The 17,664-nt window shown below is 36.9% G+C and overlaps 3 protein-coding genes and 1 pseudogene across 4 annotated transcripts; 3 read left to right on the top strand and 1 right to left on the bottom strand.

The window, feature by feature from the left end:
* The first annotated feature begins 4,266 nt into the window (after nucleotides 1-4,266).
* LOC103337609 (disease resistance response protein 206-like) lies at nucleotides 4,267-5,087 on the top strand. The gene has a single exon (XM_008240778.2). It carries the CDS (start codon nucleotides 4,327-4,329, stop codon nucleotides 4,906-4,908), a length of 582 nt encoding a protein of 193 aa, XP_008239000.1. The 5' UTR covers nucleotides 4,267-4,326; the 3' UTR covers nucleotides 4,909-5,087.
* Nucleotides 5,088-6,378: 1,291 nt separating this feature from the next.
* On the top strand, nucleotides 6,379-6,993 carry LOC103337610 (disease resistance response protein 206-like; annotated as a pseudogene).
* A 130-nt stretch (nucleotides 6,994-7,123) lies between these two features.
* Nucleotides 7,124-11,577, bottom strand: LOC103337611 (FAD/NAD(P)-binding oxidoreductase family protein). The gene is given in 11 exon segments (XM_008240779.2): nucleotides 7,124-7,447; nucleotides 8,041-8,640; nucleotides 8,785-8,871; nucleotides 8,874-8,951; nucleotides 9,267-9,318; nucleotides 9,403-9,470; nucleotides 9,893-9,951; nucleotides 10,213-10,356; nucleotides 10,832-10,931; nucleotides 11,097-11,214; nucleotides 11,436-11,577. Coding segments are annotated over 11 exon segments (1,530 nt in total). The 5' UTR covers nucleotides 11,444-11,577; the 3' UTR covers nucleotides 7,124-7,231.
* A 141-nt stretch (nucleotides 11,578-11,718) lies between these two features.
* Nucleotides 11,719-17,436, top strand: LOC103337612 (protein PAM71, chloroplastic). Of its 2 annotated transcripts, XM_016795916.2 has the most exons (13): nucleotides 11,719-12,001; nucleotides 12,171-12,252; nucleotides 12,377-12,676; nucleotides 12,957-13,010; nucleotides 13,496-13,557; nucleotides 14,038-14,106; nucleotides 14,506-14,557; nucleotides 14,658-14,732; nucleotides 14,871-15,000; nucleotides 15,391-15,461; nucleotides 15,759-15,806; nucleotides 16,623-16,696; nucleotides 16,982-17,436. In XM_016795916.2, the coding sequence occupies exons 1-12, from the start codon at nucleotides 11,829-11,831 to the stop codon at nucleotides 16,692-16,694; spliced, it is 1,188 nt and encodes a 395-aa protein (XP_016651402.2). In that variant the 5' UTR covers nucleotides 11,719-11,828; the 3' UTR covers nucleotides 16,695-16,696; nucleotides 16,982-17,436. The 2 variants fall into 2 exon arrangements, with proteins under 2 accessions (XP_016651402.2, XP_008239002.2); XM_008240780.3 differs by lacking the exon at nucleotides 16,982-17,436 and having other exon boundaries at nucleotides 16,623-16,947.
* The last annotated feature ends 228 nt before the right edge of the window (nucleotides 17,437-17,664 follow it).

The raw sequence follows: 17,664 nt of genomic DNA, 5'->3' as shown, positions 1-17,664 counted from the left end.
TCGCCTCGTACGGAAATGGCATTGTCGAGTAGGTGGAAACTTCTCAACAAAGAGATGGCAAAATGGAGAGATGCCTTGGCAAAAGCGATGAACTTGTATAGAAGTGGGGAAAATCGTACTAACGAGGTAAGTATTTTGTAATTTTCGTTATATTAAGTTTAATGTCCTAATATATATATGTTGTTAATATTTATTGCATTTTCAATATTTTGTTAATATTTCTTGCATTTCAAATATTTTGTTAATATTTCTTGCATTTCAAATATTTTGTTAATATTTCTTGCATTTTCAATATGTTGTTAATATTTATTGCATTTTCAATTGTTTCTTCATATTTCTTGCTCTTCCAATTTATTTGTAAGGTTAATTGCATTTCCATTATTTTTATTTTGTTACTTGCATATCCAATATATTTTAAATAGTTATTGCATTTCCATTTTTTGTTAAATAGCTTATTCAAGCACATATGTGGTTCGGTGCAACCGGGAGTGGCAAAAAAAAATTCACCCATCATGAATGTTGGGAGGTGGTGAAATATTGTAAACGCTTCAATATTATTCACATGGGTCCCGACGTTGTGTTAAACGAGACGCCTCTCCGTGATGCAACGACATCGGATTCACCTCTCGATTCCCCTATGAGTGAAGACTCTCCCATCCAAAAGGAACCGAAACCCATTGGCCGAAAGACTGCGAAGGCAAAGAAAACGGGTAATTCAAGCAATCATAATTCAAAGTTTTTGGAGGAAATTGTAAGGCAAAACGGCATAAGAATTGAAATGGAGCAAAAACGCCAAGATATGGAGGTGGCAATTCAAGCCGAGTGTGCACGAGAAAAGGAGTATTTGCGCAAAAAAGATATGGAGAAGACGGATCGGGAAACTATGGCGATGGATACAAGCCATATGTCCCCTGATACAAAACAATATTGGAAGCTAGAACGAAGAGATGTTATGAGAAGAAGACTTTTCCAGGATGATGGGCCTAGCAACACGGATTGGTTAAATGATCAAAACCATTAAATTAGTTGGCATGCCTTTTATGTATTTTTATTTTTCTTGTTTTCTATTAAAGTTGGTGTACTTCATGTTTTTTATTTTAGTAGTAGTAATTCTTAATGACTTGTATTGGATTTCTTTATTTAATAAACAAAACCTTCAATAAAAGACAATTTTATTCAACATATTCCATACATCAAACAAAACATAATTAAAATAAAAATAAAAACTACAAACAAGGCACAATAATAAATAAAAAAACAACACAACCAAAACATAAGGCCTAAAACATAACCAAAGCATCTATGCTCCATCATTCATCTTCATTCCCTTTCACCGTCCATATATGCTCTATCAAGTCAAGTTGATGGCTTTCATGAATATACGAAGATTGCATCTCTGTATATCGATCTATCATCCGGGTCATCATACGATCGTCCCTCACCAACGGTTCCGGCTCAAACGATTCTCCATTTGGCCTCATGGGCCTTTCATAAATCCGGGTCAATGCCGTGTTTATTGGATCCGGTTCATAGACCTCTCCAGCATCATAATCGTACTCATCCTCCACAATCATATTATGGAGGATGATGCAAGTCATCATAATGCTTCGGAGGATCTCCTCATCAAACATACGGGCCGCACCTCGAACAATCAACCATTGAGCTTGAAGGATGCCAAAACACCTTTCGACATCTTTCCTATATCCTTCTTGATAAGTAGCAAATAATTTTTGCTTATGGGATCGGGGATTCGGAATGGATTTGACAAATGTGGTCCACCTTGGGTAGATACCGTCAGCTAGATAATACCCCGTCTGGTAGACTGTATTGTTGACTTGATAGGTAATATTGGGGCCTTGGCCGGTCAAAACATCGTTGAAGACCGGAGATTGACCCAGGACGTTGAGGTCATTTTGGGCTCCGGCAACTCCGAAGAATGCATGCCAAACCCATGTGTCGAAGCCAGCAACGGCTTCGGATGATACTTTTTGTGCCTTTTCTATTTCCGTAATCACCTTGCCAGGCAGTTGAGCAATTCTTCCATTGTCAATGCATGCAGTCGATGCTACCAATCATTCCTGGAAATCCTCGAGCTTCGACTTTTTGTAGAAGCCGTTGGAGGTCCCTGGGAGTAGGTCTACGCAGGTAGTCCCTAGTGTACAGATTTTCAACTGCATCACAAAATCTTACCAAAGCCTCCAACGTAGTGGACTTCCCCATTCGGGCAACCTCATCCACCTGATCAGCAGATGCTCCATACGCCAACATGCGTATAACATTGTAAGCTTTTGCTCCGGAAGAAGGCCCAAAACCCCAGTAGCATCACACTTTTGAACAAAGTATGCATCATAATTGCAAATATCATGCATGACTTTATTGAACAAATGGGGTTGCATTCTAAATCGCCTTCGAAAATCAACATCAGAGTACAAAGCAGTTGGGATAAAATAATCTTCCAAAAGATTCTTACCCCGAGAATGCCTATGTCTGTCCACATTCCGGCGACGGCCGACTTGTGAACCACGGCGGCGACCTTGGTTCTCTTCCTCTTCCATTGCCACTGCTATGAGAACTTGTTCATCAACTTGCCTCTGCAACTCATTGATTTCATCGGCTCTACGGTTTCTCTCCTTTCTTTCTCTCTCTTGCCTCTCCAAGCATCTCCTATATTCTTCCATTGAGAATGAATGGAGTATGAATTCTAAACTCTAAGAAATGAAAATATTGAAAGATGTGGTGTGAGAGGTATGAGGTGAGCCTCTGGTTTTATAGAAAAATTTGGCAAGATAGAGATGTCACGTGGCTTGATTTGATTGGATGAAAATCTTATCTGAAATTTGAAATTCATCCGAAATTTGAACCCAAATTTATCTGAATTTTGAATTTTGAAATTCATTCGAAATTTGAACCCAAAAATTTATCTGAATTTTGAATTTTGAAATTCATCCGAAATTTGAACCAAAAAATCTTATCCCGAAATTTTATCCGATTATGAATAGTCTTGACACGTAGGAACCCGTAAATCTTATCCGAAAATATTATCCAAATTAATTATTGAGGTAAAAAAATTGTGAATAAAACAAAAAAATGAATAGTAACTGCCCTTAGCAAGGGCAACGGGTGAAACACAAAATTGGATTTTGCAAGGGCAACCACTATTCACGTGAATAGTAGCTGCCCTAGCTCCCCTTGCCATAGCTAAGGCAAATGGGTGGAGTTGCTCTTATGGATGAAGATGCTCTTAAGATGGTATCTCTCTACTCGCATTTTTGTTATGTTAGTATCGTCACACATCACACACATCCTATCAAATTAGTTATTGTATCCTCTACCAGGTTTTTATGGCCGAGGTTAATTAAGTCGCTAGGTTGGTGGATCTGGTGGCTAGTTCCATTCCATGCAAGTGGACTTATTATTGTTTGGGAAAAGGTTAGATATAATTGGTGTTAGTTAGACATCAAAATAGAGAGGAGACAACCCGATCGAAAAGACTCGGATATAAGCTAGAAAATTTCATCATGTGGGATATTAATCTCATTTTAGTGTTTGGTTGGTTTGGCATGGAGTGGGTAATTTCAACCTCCAAATTTGTTGCTTGTAAACGGAAAAAGACAACAAATGTTGGTCTCATGGCTACAGAAAAAATGACAATGTTTGGCTTCTTACAAATAAGGAGTTGCCTTCATTACAAAAAAATAAAGTGGCAACAGTCACCATTTTGTCACAAATTTTGGTGACTGTTGTGGGAGTTACTAAAGGCTTTAGTCACTAAAAAAAAGCCAAAAATGTGACTAAAAGCCTTTTTAGTCACCAAAAAAGTCAAAAATGGTAACTGTTGCCTTTAGTAACCCACACAACAGTCACTAAAATTGATGACAAAATGGTGACTATTGCCACTTTTTTTTGTAGTGCTTGGAGATAAATTTCAAATCGACACATACGACAAAGTATTTCTCTAAAATTACAAGAAGAAAAGTTTATGCACGCATGTGACATGTAAGGTGCCGAGCTTTTTAAAGAAAAAGTTGCTTTGTGATTTTGTAGCCACAACCTTTTCCACTGGTCCCAAAACCCTAGCTGTGCACCAATCATGATAATAATCGTAGAACCAAAGCTATCAAACTTAAATAATCCACAAGGATAAAGTTCTCTCTCTGGTTAATCACCTAGCAATAGAATGCCTTTTAAGCCAAGCTTTATCCACTATGTATTTAGATATCATCATTAATTAATAATTCAACATTTCCAAACTCCTATATAATATGGTTAGAGAATGCCAACCCAATTCACTCCTCCAAGCAAAACTGACCACTTGATTGCTTCTCAATGGAACCAAACAAGGGTCTAGTTTCAGCTCTCTTCCTCTTCTTTCTCCTCCATGCAACCATGGCTTCCCCTACCCCAAAACCCCATATCAAGCCTCGTTCTCCTCCTCACCACCCATGCAGACACCTAACCTTTTATTTCCACGACATTATCTTTAACGGCAAGAATTCCAAAAATGCCACTGCAGCCATTGTGGGTTCACCGCCTTGGGGCAACAGGACCATTTTGGCAGGGCAAAGCCATTTTGGTAACCTTGTTGTGTTCGACGACCCAATTACTTTGGACAACAATTTGCACTCTGCCCCAGTTGGTCGTGCCCAAGGCTTCTATATTTATGACAGGAAAGACATCTTCACTGCATGGCTTGGCTTCTCCTTTGTCTTCAACTCGACCCAACACAGAGGGAGCATCAACTTTGCCGGGGCAGACCCATTGATGAACAAGACTAGGGACATTTCTGTCATTGGCGGGACTGGGGACTTCTTCATGACTAGAGGGGTTGCTACTTTGGAGACTGATGCATTTGAGGGTGAAGTTTATTTTCGTCTTCGCGTTGACATTAAGTTGTATGAGTGTTGGTAAAAATTCGTGTGACTAGGTATTGCTAATTTGGCATTCATCTCACACTTTGATTTCAGTTTTGGTTTAACTTTGATCCAAATTTTGTTGATCGATCAGGATAGTAATCATGCTTTTGTATCCAGAATAGGGGGAAATGAATGCATGTACTCAATAATAGATCGACGATCAAATTCTATCCATATTTGGTTTCTTGGTTAGGTACATTTTTTAATCTTTAAATTTGAATCTTCATGAACAAATTCAAATACTTCAGACAAATCTAAACCTACTAGAAAAATGAGAACTCGTCAATCTAACGATTAAAAAGGTGTTCGCTTTTAATACAAATCCGCAATTTTTTTAATAAATGGGTTGAAATTTCTAAAAATTTCAGATTTTCTATTTTTATTTTTTCCGAACTTATGGGGTGTATCTGAGTGAATGGTGATTGATGTTGGTCGTTAGTGTGTTTGTTATTTGAAGTAAGTTGTTGCTTGTAGTTGTAATAGTTCCTTTAGCCTTTCCTAACTGATAATTGAGTGAGTTGGTAAGGTTATTGCAGACAAGACTAAAACCACTAATCGCAAAGTTGGGGCCCATAAAACCAATGAACACAAGCATATTTATGTATGAAATGATTGCCAAAGTTAGCGAGTGCATTAGGAATTTAGGAGAGGCACCAAACCACTCACCACCTTAATTTTCCACCTTTTTTTTATATAAAATGTATTAGAATTAGATTTCCATTTTCTTTCTAAATTTGCATTAGACACCAATATATTACATTATTTTTTCTCACACTAATTTTTTTTTCTGTTTGGGCTTTGAATTGTATTTATTCACATCAAATAAGACATTACTCCATCAGTTGGTGTCCAAAAATTGTTGCAATAAGTTGGTGTCTCAAACAATATCGGGGGAGAAAATAGATCTCTCTAGTTACAATTGGATAGAGAAAACAACAAACTTCCCTCCACAATAAGTTCGAGTTCAAATTACCTTCTATATGATCATTATAAATAATTGAACCAACTGAAATCTTACACTACACGTAATCAAACCATAAGCCCTTGTAATTCAGTTAACAAAACTCACTTTAAACACCCTAAACAAAATTCGCTTTCTTTCTTCTTTTTTCTTAAAGCTATGTTGCACTGCACTATATCCTCACGTTAGAAATAATTTTTCTAACCAATATAGGGTCCCAAATGTTCGTGGTGCCCCAAATGATTATGTTAGTCGTAGTTATGAAGTGACCAGAAGAAAAAATACAGCCAGGTAAGTTCATAGTATATAGGACCATTCCCATCCGAGCAGTGCTTAAGGTTGGCGTGCAAGTCAAGTTAATTACTATTTTAGTGAAAGACCAAAAGAAAAAAATTTGAACTAGCTCTGAAATTTTCTGAGAAAAACTTATATAATGCGATTAAGTTAAGACCATGCCAATTCACAACTTGTCAGAGCATATACTTGCAACTACATTTCTCTCCTATATATCCTCTAAACATGGCTACCCTAAGACCAATTTCAACTCTTCTCCTCTTCTTCTCCTCTTGTCCACCTCCGCAGCCAAACCAGGCAAGAGAGTCCGGGCTCACAAACCGTGTAAGAAGCTGGTGTTTTACTTCCACGACATTATTTACAACGGAAAGAATGCCAAGAATGCAACATCAGCCATTGTTGGAGCACCAGCTTGGGGAAACAGAACCATATTGGCAAGAAAAAGCCATTTCGGGAACATGGTTGTGCCTGATGACCCCATTACCTTAGACAATAATCTACACTCAACCCCAGTCGGTCGCGCACAAGGCTTCTACTTGTACGAAAAGAAACATATATTCACTGCTTGGCTTGGCTTCTCCTTTGTGTTTAACTCACCCAAACACAAGGGAAGCATCAACTTTGCTGGTGCTGATCCACTGATGAACAAAACCAGGGATATTTCAGTGATTGGCGGTACCGGCAACTTCTTCATGGCTCGAGGGATAGCCACTTTGATGACTAATGCATTCGAGGGGGAAGTACGCGCCAAGATAAATCTGTATAAGTGTTGGTAACCAATTTGTTTATGGCTCTTGTTTTGGAGTTTTCAGTTTACTTTGCTAACGAACGCGTGTTGAATTTGAGCCTCTGAGGTTTGAGAATTCAGATTTTGAGTTGTAAGTCTTACTTATAAAGAACATGTTTCAGAGTTTGAGTTTAGGGACATTCTACCATGCCATCGCATCCACTATAGAGGGGATCAAAATAAGCCATCCATATAACTTTTCGCTTTAACCAGAACGGCAGTTATTCTTATACAAGATTGATCAAAGGAAAATATCTCACCATATTTACATCTGTCTCAAGAGAAAATTGGGAATCTTTGATCCCCTGAGGCATATGAAATAATACTCCTTTTAAGGGGTGGAATATACTGTGCTCCGTTGAATGCAGCAGCCCGCAATATATTTAGAGGTCCGAAATCAACCGAGTAAGCCTTTTGGAAACCATCCAGGATTGCCATCATTGTGACATTTGCTGATTTCCTCTCTGCTTCATATTTCTTCAACAACAGTACCTGCATAAGATTAGAACTACATTCGTCAGATGATTCAATTCGACCATCATCATCAGGATTATCAAAAGGAAAATACAGAAAAACCAACCCATAGTCACCAGAATGTAGTGTGACACTAAGCCTGCTTATTTGGTACAGAAAACCAAGTATCAAGAGATTCACACTTCAAAACAACAAAGGCAAACAAAATGGAATCCACTTGATCGCTCATATTACATTTACTACTATGCATACCACTCAGGAAACATGATTTCTGTAACTGACACACTAGCAATGGTTTCGCCTTAGTTTATTTTCTTTCTTTTAAAAGCTGTGTTAGACTTAGATAGCACCTTCATGTTACTACTTGGGCATATTCAATTAATCATCTAGTTTGTGATTTTGTATTATGTTGATTTCATAGTGAAAGTTTTACACGTTTTACAATTACAATCCGGATTTTTATTTATGATTTGAATGATTACTAATAGATCTCCATGTCTCTCAAGTAAACAAACACACCCCTCGTACAAATAAAGATACTACATTATGCACGTTTTGTGGCAACCAATAACTGACTTTTCATAAAAAGAATTAAAAAGGAAATCACCCACCTCAGCAATGTCTGTTCCCACTGCAATACCCTCAGAAATGATTCTTGAAAGAGCAAATGCATCTCCAAAACCCAGATTAACTCCTTGCCCAGCCAAAGGGTGAACAGTGTGTGCTGCATCGCCGATTAGAACCACATGCTTTGACGCATAGTCATTGGCATGCATCAAAGATAACGGAAACACCATTCTTTCTGATGCCAACTTCACCACTTTCGGTGGAACTTTGAAGCACTCATCAGGAGATAAATTCACGTCTGTTTTAAACCAAGAAAATATGCCTCCACTTCCTAAGGTGCTCGACTTAGGATGAGGACCAAATCCATAATCCAGCGCATAATTGACATCTTTCACAAAATCTTCCTCAGCCAATGATTTATGATCAGTTGCTTCTTTTGGGTTCATAGTCCAAACAATGTTACTGAAATTATCACCTATTGGCAAAAGTGCAATTGGCCCAGCAGGTAGAAATCGTTGCCATGCACATCGATTTTCTACACTATGTTCTACAGTACAAATGATTGCATTCTGTGAGTAGTTCCATCCAGTTGTCTTAAATCCTGCCAACTCCCTAACACGTGATTTGGACCCATCAGCTCCAACCTGCAATAAGCTCTATGTGACTTGATGCCAATCAATAACTTACAAATGAGATATGTTAAACTTTCTCACTGCTAATAGACAATTCTGTCATCCTACTCTCTATTAAAGGAGAATACAAATTCTTCAATTGCAACTGAAAATTACCACCAACTTTGCATACAGACTGTTGCCATCACTCAGATCCAGCTTTGCTGAGTTTCCCCGCTCATTCAACCCCGATGATGTGCTATCCACCCCATGGATAAATTTCTTGGCTGTAAAGTCATTGAAGACAATCTGGAAGGGTAGATAGTCTTCTGGAAATCTGTATCCTGTCAAAGCTTAACCTTCTTAGCTGTAGAAAGTATTGAGACTTATATGCCGTACATGAAAATTCAAAAACAACAGAGAGTATTAAGAGAAGAATGCAAGGTGGTTTAAAGAATTTTTTCATCAGGAAAAAACACGTGAAGAAAAGATATCTTCAAGGAAAAGCAAATCTATAATAATAAATCTGAAGGCACAGCCACCAAAAAACTAGGGAAAAACAACAACAATCAGAACTAAGAAACTACATGAGTCATGAGTGATTAAGTGTTTTATTTGGAACGAAATAAAAAAGTGAACCATTCCGCTATGCTAGATACCTGTATACATGACAAAAGAGAACTGTGCAGTACTTTATTCTCCACTACACACCTGATCATAAGACAAAATCAGCATCATATTCTACTAGTAATAAATGAATTACCAAAAAAATAATAACAATCTACTTCTTCTTACCCTAGAGTGTCTTTATGCACATCTCTTGCATTGTACTTTGTATACCCTAAGCCAGTATAGTCCCAAACCTACAAAAGATCATGAAGGAATAAATTCAACCTCAAATCAATGCATCGCATCATCAATCGTATTGAAAAATAGCATGTCAATGGGAGGTGGAATATGTTGCAGTGCATTTTCAGAAGAAAGAAATAAAAATATGAACGCACGGCTCTTAGGGACCATTGAAGAGTAAGAAACAATATAAACCCGCATAACAGAGTTGGGAAAATATATGAGTTAAAACAAAAACTAAATGACAGACAACTGAACAATTTGGTAGGCATAGTGCTTTGAGATCATGATTTATCATTTCATTCATTAAAGGATTAGCAATTTGAATCAGATCTTGTAAGTCAATACGCAACATAAACAAAATGTGAACTACTGTTGTTGAGCAAAATATGCATTTGATGAAAATATGCTATAAGAAACTGGAAAAGTCAATCACCTGCATTTGATCAAAATATGCATGTCGATGCTGTTCAACATATTTCCAAGCACCAATATCTGCAAAATTCAACTGTTGTTATTGCCAGAAAAAGTTCAACATTTGTTTCTGCCCAAGAAAGAAGTCACACTTCTGGAATGGTTACAATCAAAATAGAAAACCATGGTTGCTACATCCTACAAATGGGCAATACAAGCTAACCAGATTTGTGCAGGGAAATCTGATTTTAGCTCTCTTAACACAATTTCCAAACGAAAACATGAGAAATGGATGTTGGTACAGTACATAGAGAAGAATCACATATATGTCAAGTCTGATACCTTTGAAGAGAGATATAGTTGCAGGTGTTACTGTACTGACCCTTGGATCAGGAGGGTCTTCTTTCTTGATGCTGAGTCCCTTCAATAATGCAGGATTGCTATCAATGATGGCAACTTTCAAGTGCTTGGTCAGTGGCATTCTAGCTAAAAAAACAGAATAAAACAATAGATGGAAAATTTTAGTATGTCAGTGTAGAAATGTGCTACAGAACAAAGCAATTCAACAAAAAATCTTCTCTTATAAAAAAAATGAAGTTATTAAGTACATTTCATGGATTTTGGTTGAGAAACAAAAGCACAGCAGAATACACGTCTCTGTGCACTACCACCTAATCACTTTTTTCACCGTTGACAACGTTGCTAAGTTTCCATTCTATCCAACACAAAGGTGAGAATCTAGTCATGAAAAACCTACAAAAATATCTTGAGCAGATGTCTAGTTAATGCAAAATCACAAAATCAACTCTAACTGTTCGACTGACCTCAACAGCTTTTGATTTAAAAACCACATAGAGCGTAATTACATCAGGTTAAAAACAAATATTCAAGAAGTCATGAGATGATACCAATAGTAATTGAAACTAGAGTTTGTCAAAAAGAAACACAATACACTACCTACCCAAGGAACAAGCAAGGGCCATGCCAACCATGCCCCCTCCAACAATAGCAATGTCGTACGGGTGGACTTCATTGCGAAAACTCTGTTGCCCCACATGATCCTGGGATTTCAAAAGAAACCATCAAATTAAACATTGGAAGAATATTAATATTCTTGCAAGTTAATCACTTTACTGGGCAAATAAATTGATTGGAAAAGAACAATTATTTCCGGTTCAACAAAGCAACAAACAAAAACCCAATGTAATAAAATATGAAGACTTTACATTGCTGGATTGGACACTATGGGAGCTGGAAACTTTAGTAGCTGCATCCGTACATAAAGTCCTCTGTGGAAATTTCAATCTGCTGATATGTTCAGCAAGCTTTCTTCTGATGATCAAGCTGTTATCAGCAGATCACATTAGACAAAACCAAAACACTAATTATGAAATAAATGCATAGGGAAGCAACTTAATCTGTCAAATTTGAACCTCAATTTCCATAGCTAATCGCATATCAGCAAAAACACAAAAAAGAAAAAGGCATAATAAGCAGGGGCTAGGGTACATGATTGAAACGCTGCGTTTTTCTAATTCAACAAGAAGAGTAGGGCAAATGCTTACCTGTTCATTTTCGAATTGCACGAGCTCACTGGTTCAGAGTTCAACTTCAGAGAGAGAGAGAGAGAGAGAGAGAGTCACTGAATCAGAGAGACGGTGCTTGGTTTTGTTTGTCCTTGTTTATACGAGATGTCGTGTAATACAGAGTGTGAAGGAACTCATTCTCAAAGGAATAAAACGACGTGTCGTTTGAGATCAAATTTGAATTTCAATGAAATAGGAGGGGTCAAATGGAGTTTTGGAAAGTAGATAAAACGGTATTGATGTCTTGGCGCTTTTTAGCTCCTCCCATTGCTTATCTCTATTGCCACTCTTGAGTCTCAGAGCCTCAACAGTTCCAAGCCCAGTGCCAAAAGCTTCCACAGAAACAGAGAAAGAGAGAGTGTGTGTGACAGAATGCGAAGCATAACGCTCTCAGAGAGCGTTCTGGGGGTGCATTCACTGCCTTCACCATTTCCTAAACCTCTCAAGCCATCATCTTCCTCATGTTACTTGCTTCCTTTCAAATTACGGTCCAAGAAGCTCACTTCGAAGCTTTCTTTTCCAAACCCAAGTTTCGTTTCCTCAAGGTGAGTACAATTCATGAACTTCCATCTCAATTTTTCCTAAGGCTGCTTTAAATTTTGAAGTTTTAGTGGAAAATTTGCCTTGTTCTATTTCTGGGTTGTTCTTAGAAAAGTGGCCAGTTAGAATGAAGCACCTGAATTTTTTAGTGAAAGCAGGATTTTTGTGTTTCAGGTATTCATGTAAGTGGAATGCGAACACCTGTGAGGAATGGTTTCGACGTCTTTTACAAACTTCTGGAAATTTAGATGACCTGGTAATGAATCTTCTTTAAGCCCATAATCTTTTTCTCCTTTCTGAAAATTCGAGACCATTTTTTTCTTTTTTTTAAATTTTTTAATTCCTAATGCAGCATTAATTGCATGTTAATTTTAACGCAGGAGCTGCACTACCTTAATTACGAGAAATGCAGGGTGACCACAAACCCAATTGACATTGAGGATGATTGTGTTGCTTTAGATAAAGCACTACCAAAGAAGAACTTAAAAAAGAATTGTCACATGGATAGAGAGATCATGACTCATAATTCATTCTCTCATTTTTGGAAGGCTATTCTGCTGTTTGGATTTCTTGCACTTCAAGGCTCTGAACCAGCTTTTGCTATATCTGATCTTGCTAGTGGCTTACCATCAATTCCTTTTCTAGGGGACCTTGGTGATCTTAGCACAGGTTTTGCTTCAGTTAGGAAAATCTCCCTCTAACTTCTGTAACCTGGCATTTTTGTTGTTGTAAGTGAAGCCTGAATTCTAGTCGGCACATAGTCTTAAATTAGAGATCACGATCTTCTGCTAGGTTTTGATAACTTAATTATATGTCAGTGCCTTTGAGCTTTCCAATTTTAGATGATTTCTAGGATACAAATTTTCCTTCTTCCTTTCTCTCTTACCAAAATCAGTATAACCATTTATTAACATCCACCTCTGACAACTAAATATAAGAATGCATTTCCTTTTGTTGCAGGCATTCTTGCTGATCTTTTTCTCAGAACTAGGGGACAAGACCTTCTTTATTGCGGTAAGGTTTAACGATTCATTCTCCGGTAGTGCTTGAGTACCAAACTCTTTTAAATGTTAATGGGTGACCAATGTGAACTTAATATGTTAATGACTATCATATTCATCTAAGTGCACAGCCTGTGCACTTGCATAGGCTTTTCCCATGACTAGTGGAACAGTTTATAAATTAACCCACTTTTCTACCTGACTCAACTTTCTAAGTGACTATTTGTATACCGTGCTCATCAGAGAGTCAGAAATTTCATCTTCCTTATTTGTCTCCCAATTGTCTTATCAACTGATGTATCAGAGTTTGTCCCATCCTAATGAAAAAGGTAGGATTAAAGGAGAGAGATACTAATGAGTAATGACTAAAGGATCAACCTAATTCTACATAAACTCTCATAGTTGACAACTTGACATATGTATATAAGGTTTTTAGCATTACGTTAAAGATAGAATGCTTTGATCGCATATAATTATGACTTTTGCTGTTTTCTGCAGGCACTTTTAGCAGCTAGGAATTCTGCTCCTGTTGTTTTTATTGGGACCTTTGGTGCACTTGCGTATGTTATTCTGTTTGTGCATGGTGATACAGATGTTCTTTTGCATAATCAACTTCCATTTTGTGTTTTTTATCATAAGTACTAAGAAGAATCTGCAATATGTTACGTCAAGTTACTACATGATAAAACAACTGGACATCCATGTAAGTAAATAGGGGAAACCAACCTCTACCAGTCTACCTTGGCAAAGAGTGTGTGAACATTGCCAATAATAGGTCAAATTGTGAAGTTTAGTTTAAGTATGAATCCCACATGGCAAAGTGATACTTTTGAAAGCTGATAGCAGTGCATAGCATTTCAAATCTTATCAATCGAGTAACTGTGTTTTGGCCAAACCCATTTCTTGCAATCATGGTGATTATGAAGGTTGTTGGGTTCTATCAAACACACACACATCCTTATAAAGGTGATTTATATTATCAAGAACTATTGATTGTGTAGTTGCACCATATCCTTAATCTTAGATTTGCTTACTTACAGGGCAATGACCATCATATCTGTTGTTCTTGGACGAACTTTTCACTACGTCGATGAAATCCTACCATTCAGGTATTTGAGATTTGCATTTCAGTAGGGATCTTGGGCGTGTCCTACTACAACGATGAAATCCTTGAATTGAATAATCTAGTTAATTGTTCTTTATAAAGCATGTTTTTACGTGGTAAATTAATTGTGTCACAGCAATAATATATCTTTTTTTATCATCTAAAGAATTTGGGCGGATGTGTTATTTATGCTTGGTTAAAATAATTTATGGCGGGAAATTTCCAAATGCTATACATAAGTCTTTTGTAATGTTTTCTTAGTTGGTATTCATATAACTCTTGGGTCCCTGAGGCTCTTAATCATCCTATCTAGTAAATTTCACTTGGATCTGTCCATCTAATTTGTATGAAGTAATGGTATTATAATTGTTTGTGATCACTCTGATATAGTCTTTAATCACAGGTTTGGTGAGACTGATCTACCCATTGACGATATTGCTGCAGTTCTCCTTTTGGTAATTCTATCTTTTGATTCTTAAACCAGAATAAATAAGCATCCATTAAAACAAAAAAAAATCCTTCTCCAGCAGAACTATTAAATGTAAGCAATTTCAGGTTTATTTTGGAGTTTCAACTTTGCGTGATGCCACCTCAAGTGACGGTTTGAAAGCAGAAGATGAACAAAGAGAGGTAATACTATAGTTTGTTCATATGCAAATTACCATGGATATATCAAGACTGAATTTTTTCACTTCGTCTTTTTTTGCCTTTTGAAGCCACATTTCCTTTGTGAGGGTTAATCTTATTGTCATATATTCATTAAATCAGGCAGAGCTAGCTGTTTCCAAATTTTCAGGAAACGGTGCTGGAATATTAGCTGCTGCTAGCACTGTCATTAGCACATTCCTCTTAGTTTTTGTTGCTGAATGGGGAGACAAATCATTTTTCTCTACAATAGGTGAGTTGCACAGATCAAGATCGCGTGTTACTAGATTTTATTTATACTTGGTTGTGAAGTTACTGTTATATAAAGAAATCATCCTTTCGTGTTATATGTTTCAATCTTCGGTGATAGTTCTTCCCCTAACGGAATATCACCCTTTGACTTTCCTTTTCTTTTAGCCTAGGAAGAGTAACAGGATATCTTGATTATTTAATTCACATTTTATTTATGGTCTATTTACCAGCTCAGCACACTGCTTTAAAATGTTATTTTGAGATGGTGAGAAAGTCTGGATCAATTACATGCGCACTTGGGTCCCACTATTTTGTAGATACATTCCCCCTTTTATAAAATATTTATAAAAAAAAATTATCTTAGTAAGACAATATTTTGTTTCATATGCAGCACTTGCTGCAGCCTCTTCACCCCTTGGAGTCATCGGAGGAGCACTGGCTGGTCATGGTGTTGCAACTTTGGTAATTCTTCTTTAATTGTAAAATAATTTAATCCAATATTTTTACTACATCAGTCACAAGTGCAAATTTATTTATTGACTAGAAGCTATTGGCTTTCTGAAGGTGCTCTTTGAAGTTACTAAAAGTAAAAATCTAAATGGTTCTGCAAATCAACTATTTGCATTTGTATCATTTTTAATTCACATCAATTTTTTCCCTTTTGAATCGGATAAACTTTTCTCACTCATGTGTGTAATATATATGTGGGATGCCTAACCTATTTTCCCCTTTTCTTTTCTTTTTCTCTTTGGTGTGTAGCTTGCTGTTTTAGGAGGTTCTTTACTGGGCACATTCTTATCAGAGAAGGTAGAACTGAACTTCTAACCTTTCACTCATTTGCCAATACGCATCCTCTGTGAAAAGCAGAACCATCATGTGATTATGTTATTATCTAGAGTTTTTCCACTGGACACATCAATCCAATTGGAAAAAAACTTCAACCTTTTTGGCTAATGAAAATGACATTATCGTGTCTCTTGTAGTTGACAGCGTGTCAATTGTTTTGAACAAGCATAAGACATAAAACTTCACGCTGCTAACACTAAAAGTAGAAAAAGATGATTAAAGATGTTCTGAATTGGCCCTGAATTTTCCTCAATCTATCTAGATACAAAGCTCTTTCAAAACTTCTTGTCTGCTTTTTTGACTTCTGCTATTCTCTTCTTAAGTAGAAAATAATAGTGCAATGAAGGATTGGTTTGAATTCTATGGAATATAGCCTGTGGAATTCTTTGTATAGGCAATCTGTACCCTGAGAATATAAGTATCAAAATTATGTGGCGACCATAAATAGGTCAACAGCATCCTGCTCTACATGCTTTTCAAAAGGTTCTTTAGACTAGCAAGTTCATTAACCAGATCAGTTCAGTTTTATGCCTCGACACTTTCCCAGGTTGAACTACGGGCAGTTGGCCTACATGGGTTAAAAAATGAATTTTCTTATCTTACCACATTGAACCCCACAGCTAACAAAGTAACAATACATTGTATTGTCTCTTGATGGCCTAAGCATCATCTTGCTCTTGGAAATGACTTGCACACTAAGTAGTTTCTTTCTTTACTCAATGGTATAAATAAACGCGCAGAAAATAAATTACAGTCGTTTTCGGTTTCCTTCTGCAGGCCATTGCCTACACCGGAGGTGTTCTTTTTCTCGTCTTTGCTGCCGTAACGTTGGTTGAGATAGTAACTTAAAGGTAAAAAAGATCCCCAAATTTTTTTTTTAGTTGATCAAAACTCAGAAGTACATTGCTATGAACTTGTAGTTGATTGTAGCCATTGTTTAGAATTTTGGTTGATTGTAATTATTGTCATACTGGCTCAACTTGATCAGTTGACGACGTACAAACTTTGATTCTGTGCTTTGCAAATTAGCAAGGAAAAAGATTATGAGTTGTGCAGCTAAATAAAGTCATGTTGAATTTTAATTTCATTTTGATTTGTGGAACCTTTTTTTTGTGTTTTGGGGTTGTACTTTGTAGGGTGGGGGAGGCAGGATTGAAAATTGAAGATATTATTTTGAGAGATGAAAGAAGTTGCAAAAATGCAATGAACGTGGCACAGCCTAACCCATCAGTAGAAGCTTTTTCAGGGAGAATCAAAAGTCCTGAAAAAGGATGATTGTGGAGGCAGACAAATCCCACTCTCTCTGCCCTACTTTTTTCATGAGCCTTCCTTTCCACTTTGGCTCCGTACGGCTGCTGCCTCATCTGTCTCTCAAATGCTCCACTTTCTTCCCTTTCACTTCATTCATACAAATATCATAATATAAAATTCTGGCCCCTTTCCTTTTGTTCTAATTACCATCATTTTAAACACTTGCTTCAATAATCACTCTTTTTTTGTGTTTGGGGGAGGATAGGGGTGTTTATTCAACATGTTTATGTCCTTTTAAATCCCATTTCTAAGTGGATTTTTCCTTTTGGTTTTTTTTTTTTTTCAATTGTCCCATTATAGGTTTTGTTAATTCTATTAAGATGGTGAGAAAGGGGAATCAAACCCAACTAACATTTTCTCCCAAGATTTGATAATAAAAAAATAGTATGAGTAACTTTATCATATATTTCACACCCCTATTAGCATAATCTAGCAGGTGTGGAGTTTTATACAAGTTTCAGATCTCGGAGTTTAAATTCTTCAACAAAATCAATAACTTCGGATTATT

The sequence above is a fragment of the Prunus mume genome, linkage group LG7, assembly GCF_029339155.1.
Source record: "Prunus mume cultivar Tortuosa linkage group LG7, ASM2933915v1, whole genome shotgun sequence".
Classification (NCBI taxonomy): Eukaryota; Viridiplantae; Streptophyta; class Magnoliopsida; order Rosales; family Rosaceae; genus Prunus; species Prunus mume.
Note: the sequence above shows the minus strand (reverse complement) of the source record. Positions and strands in the feature narration are given on the sequence as shown.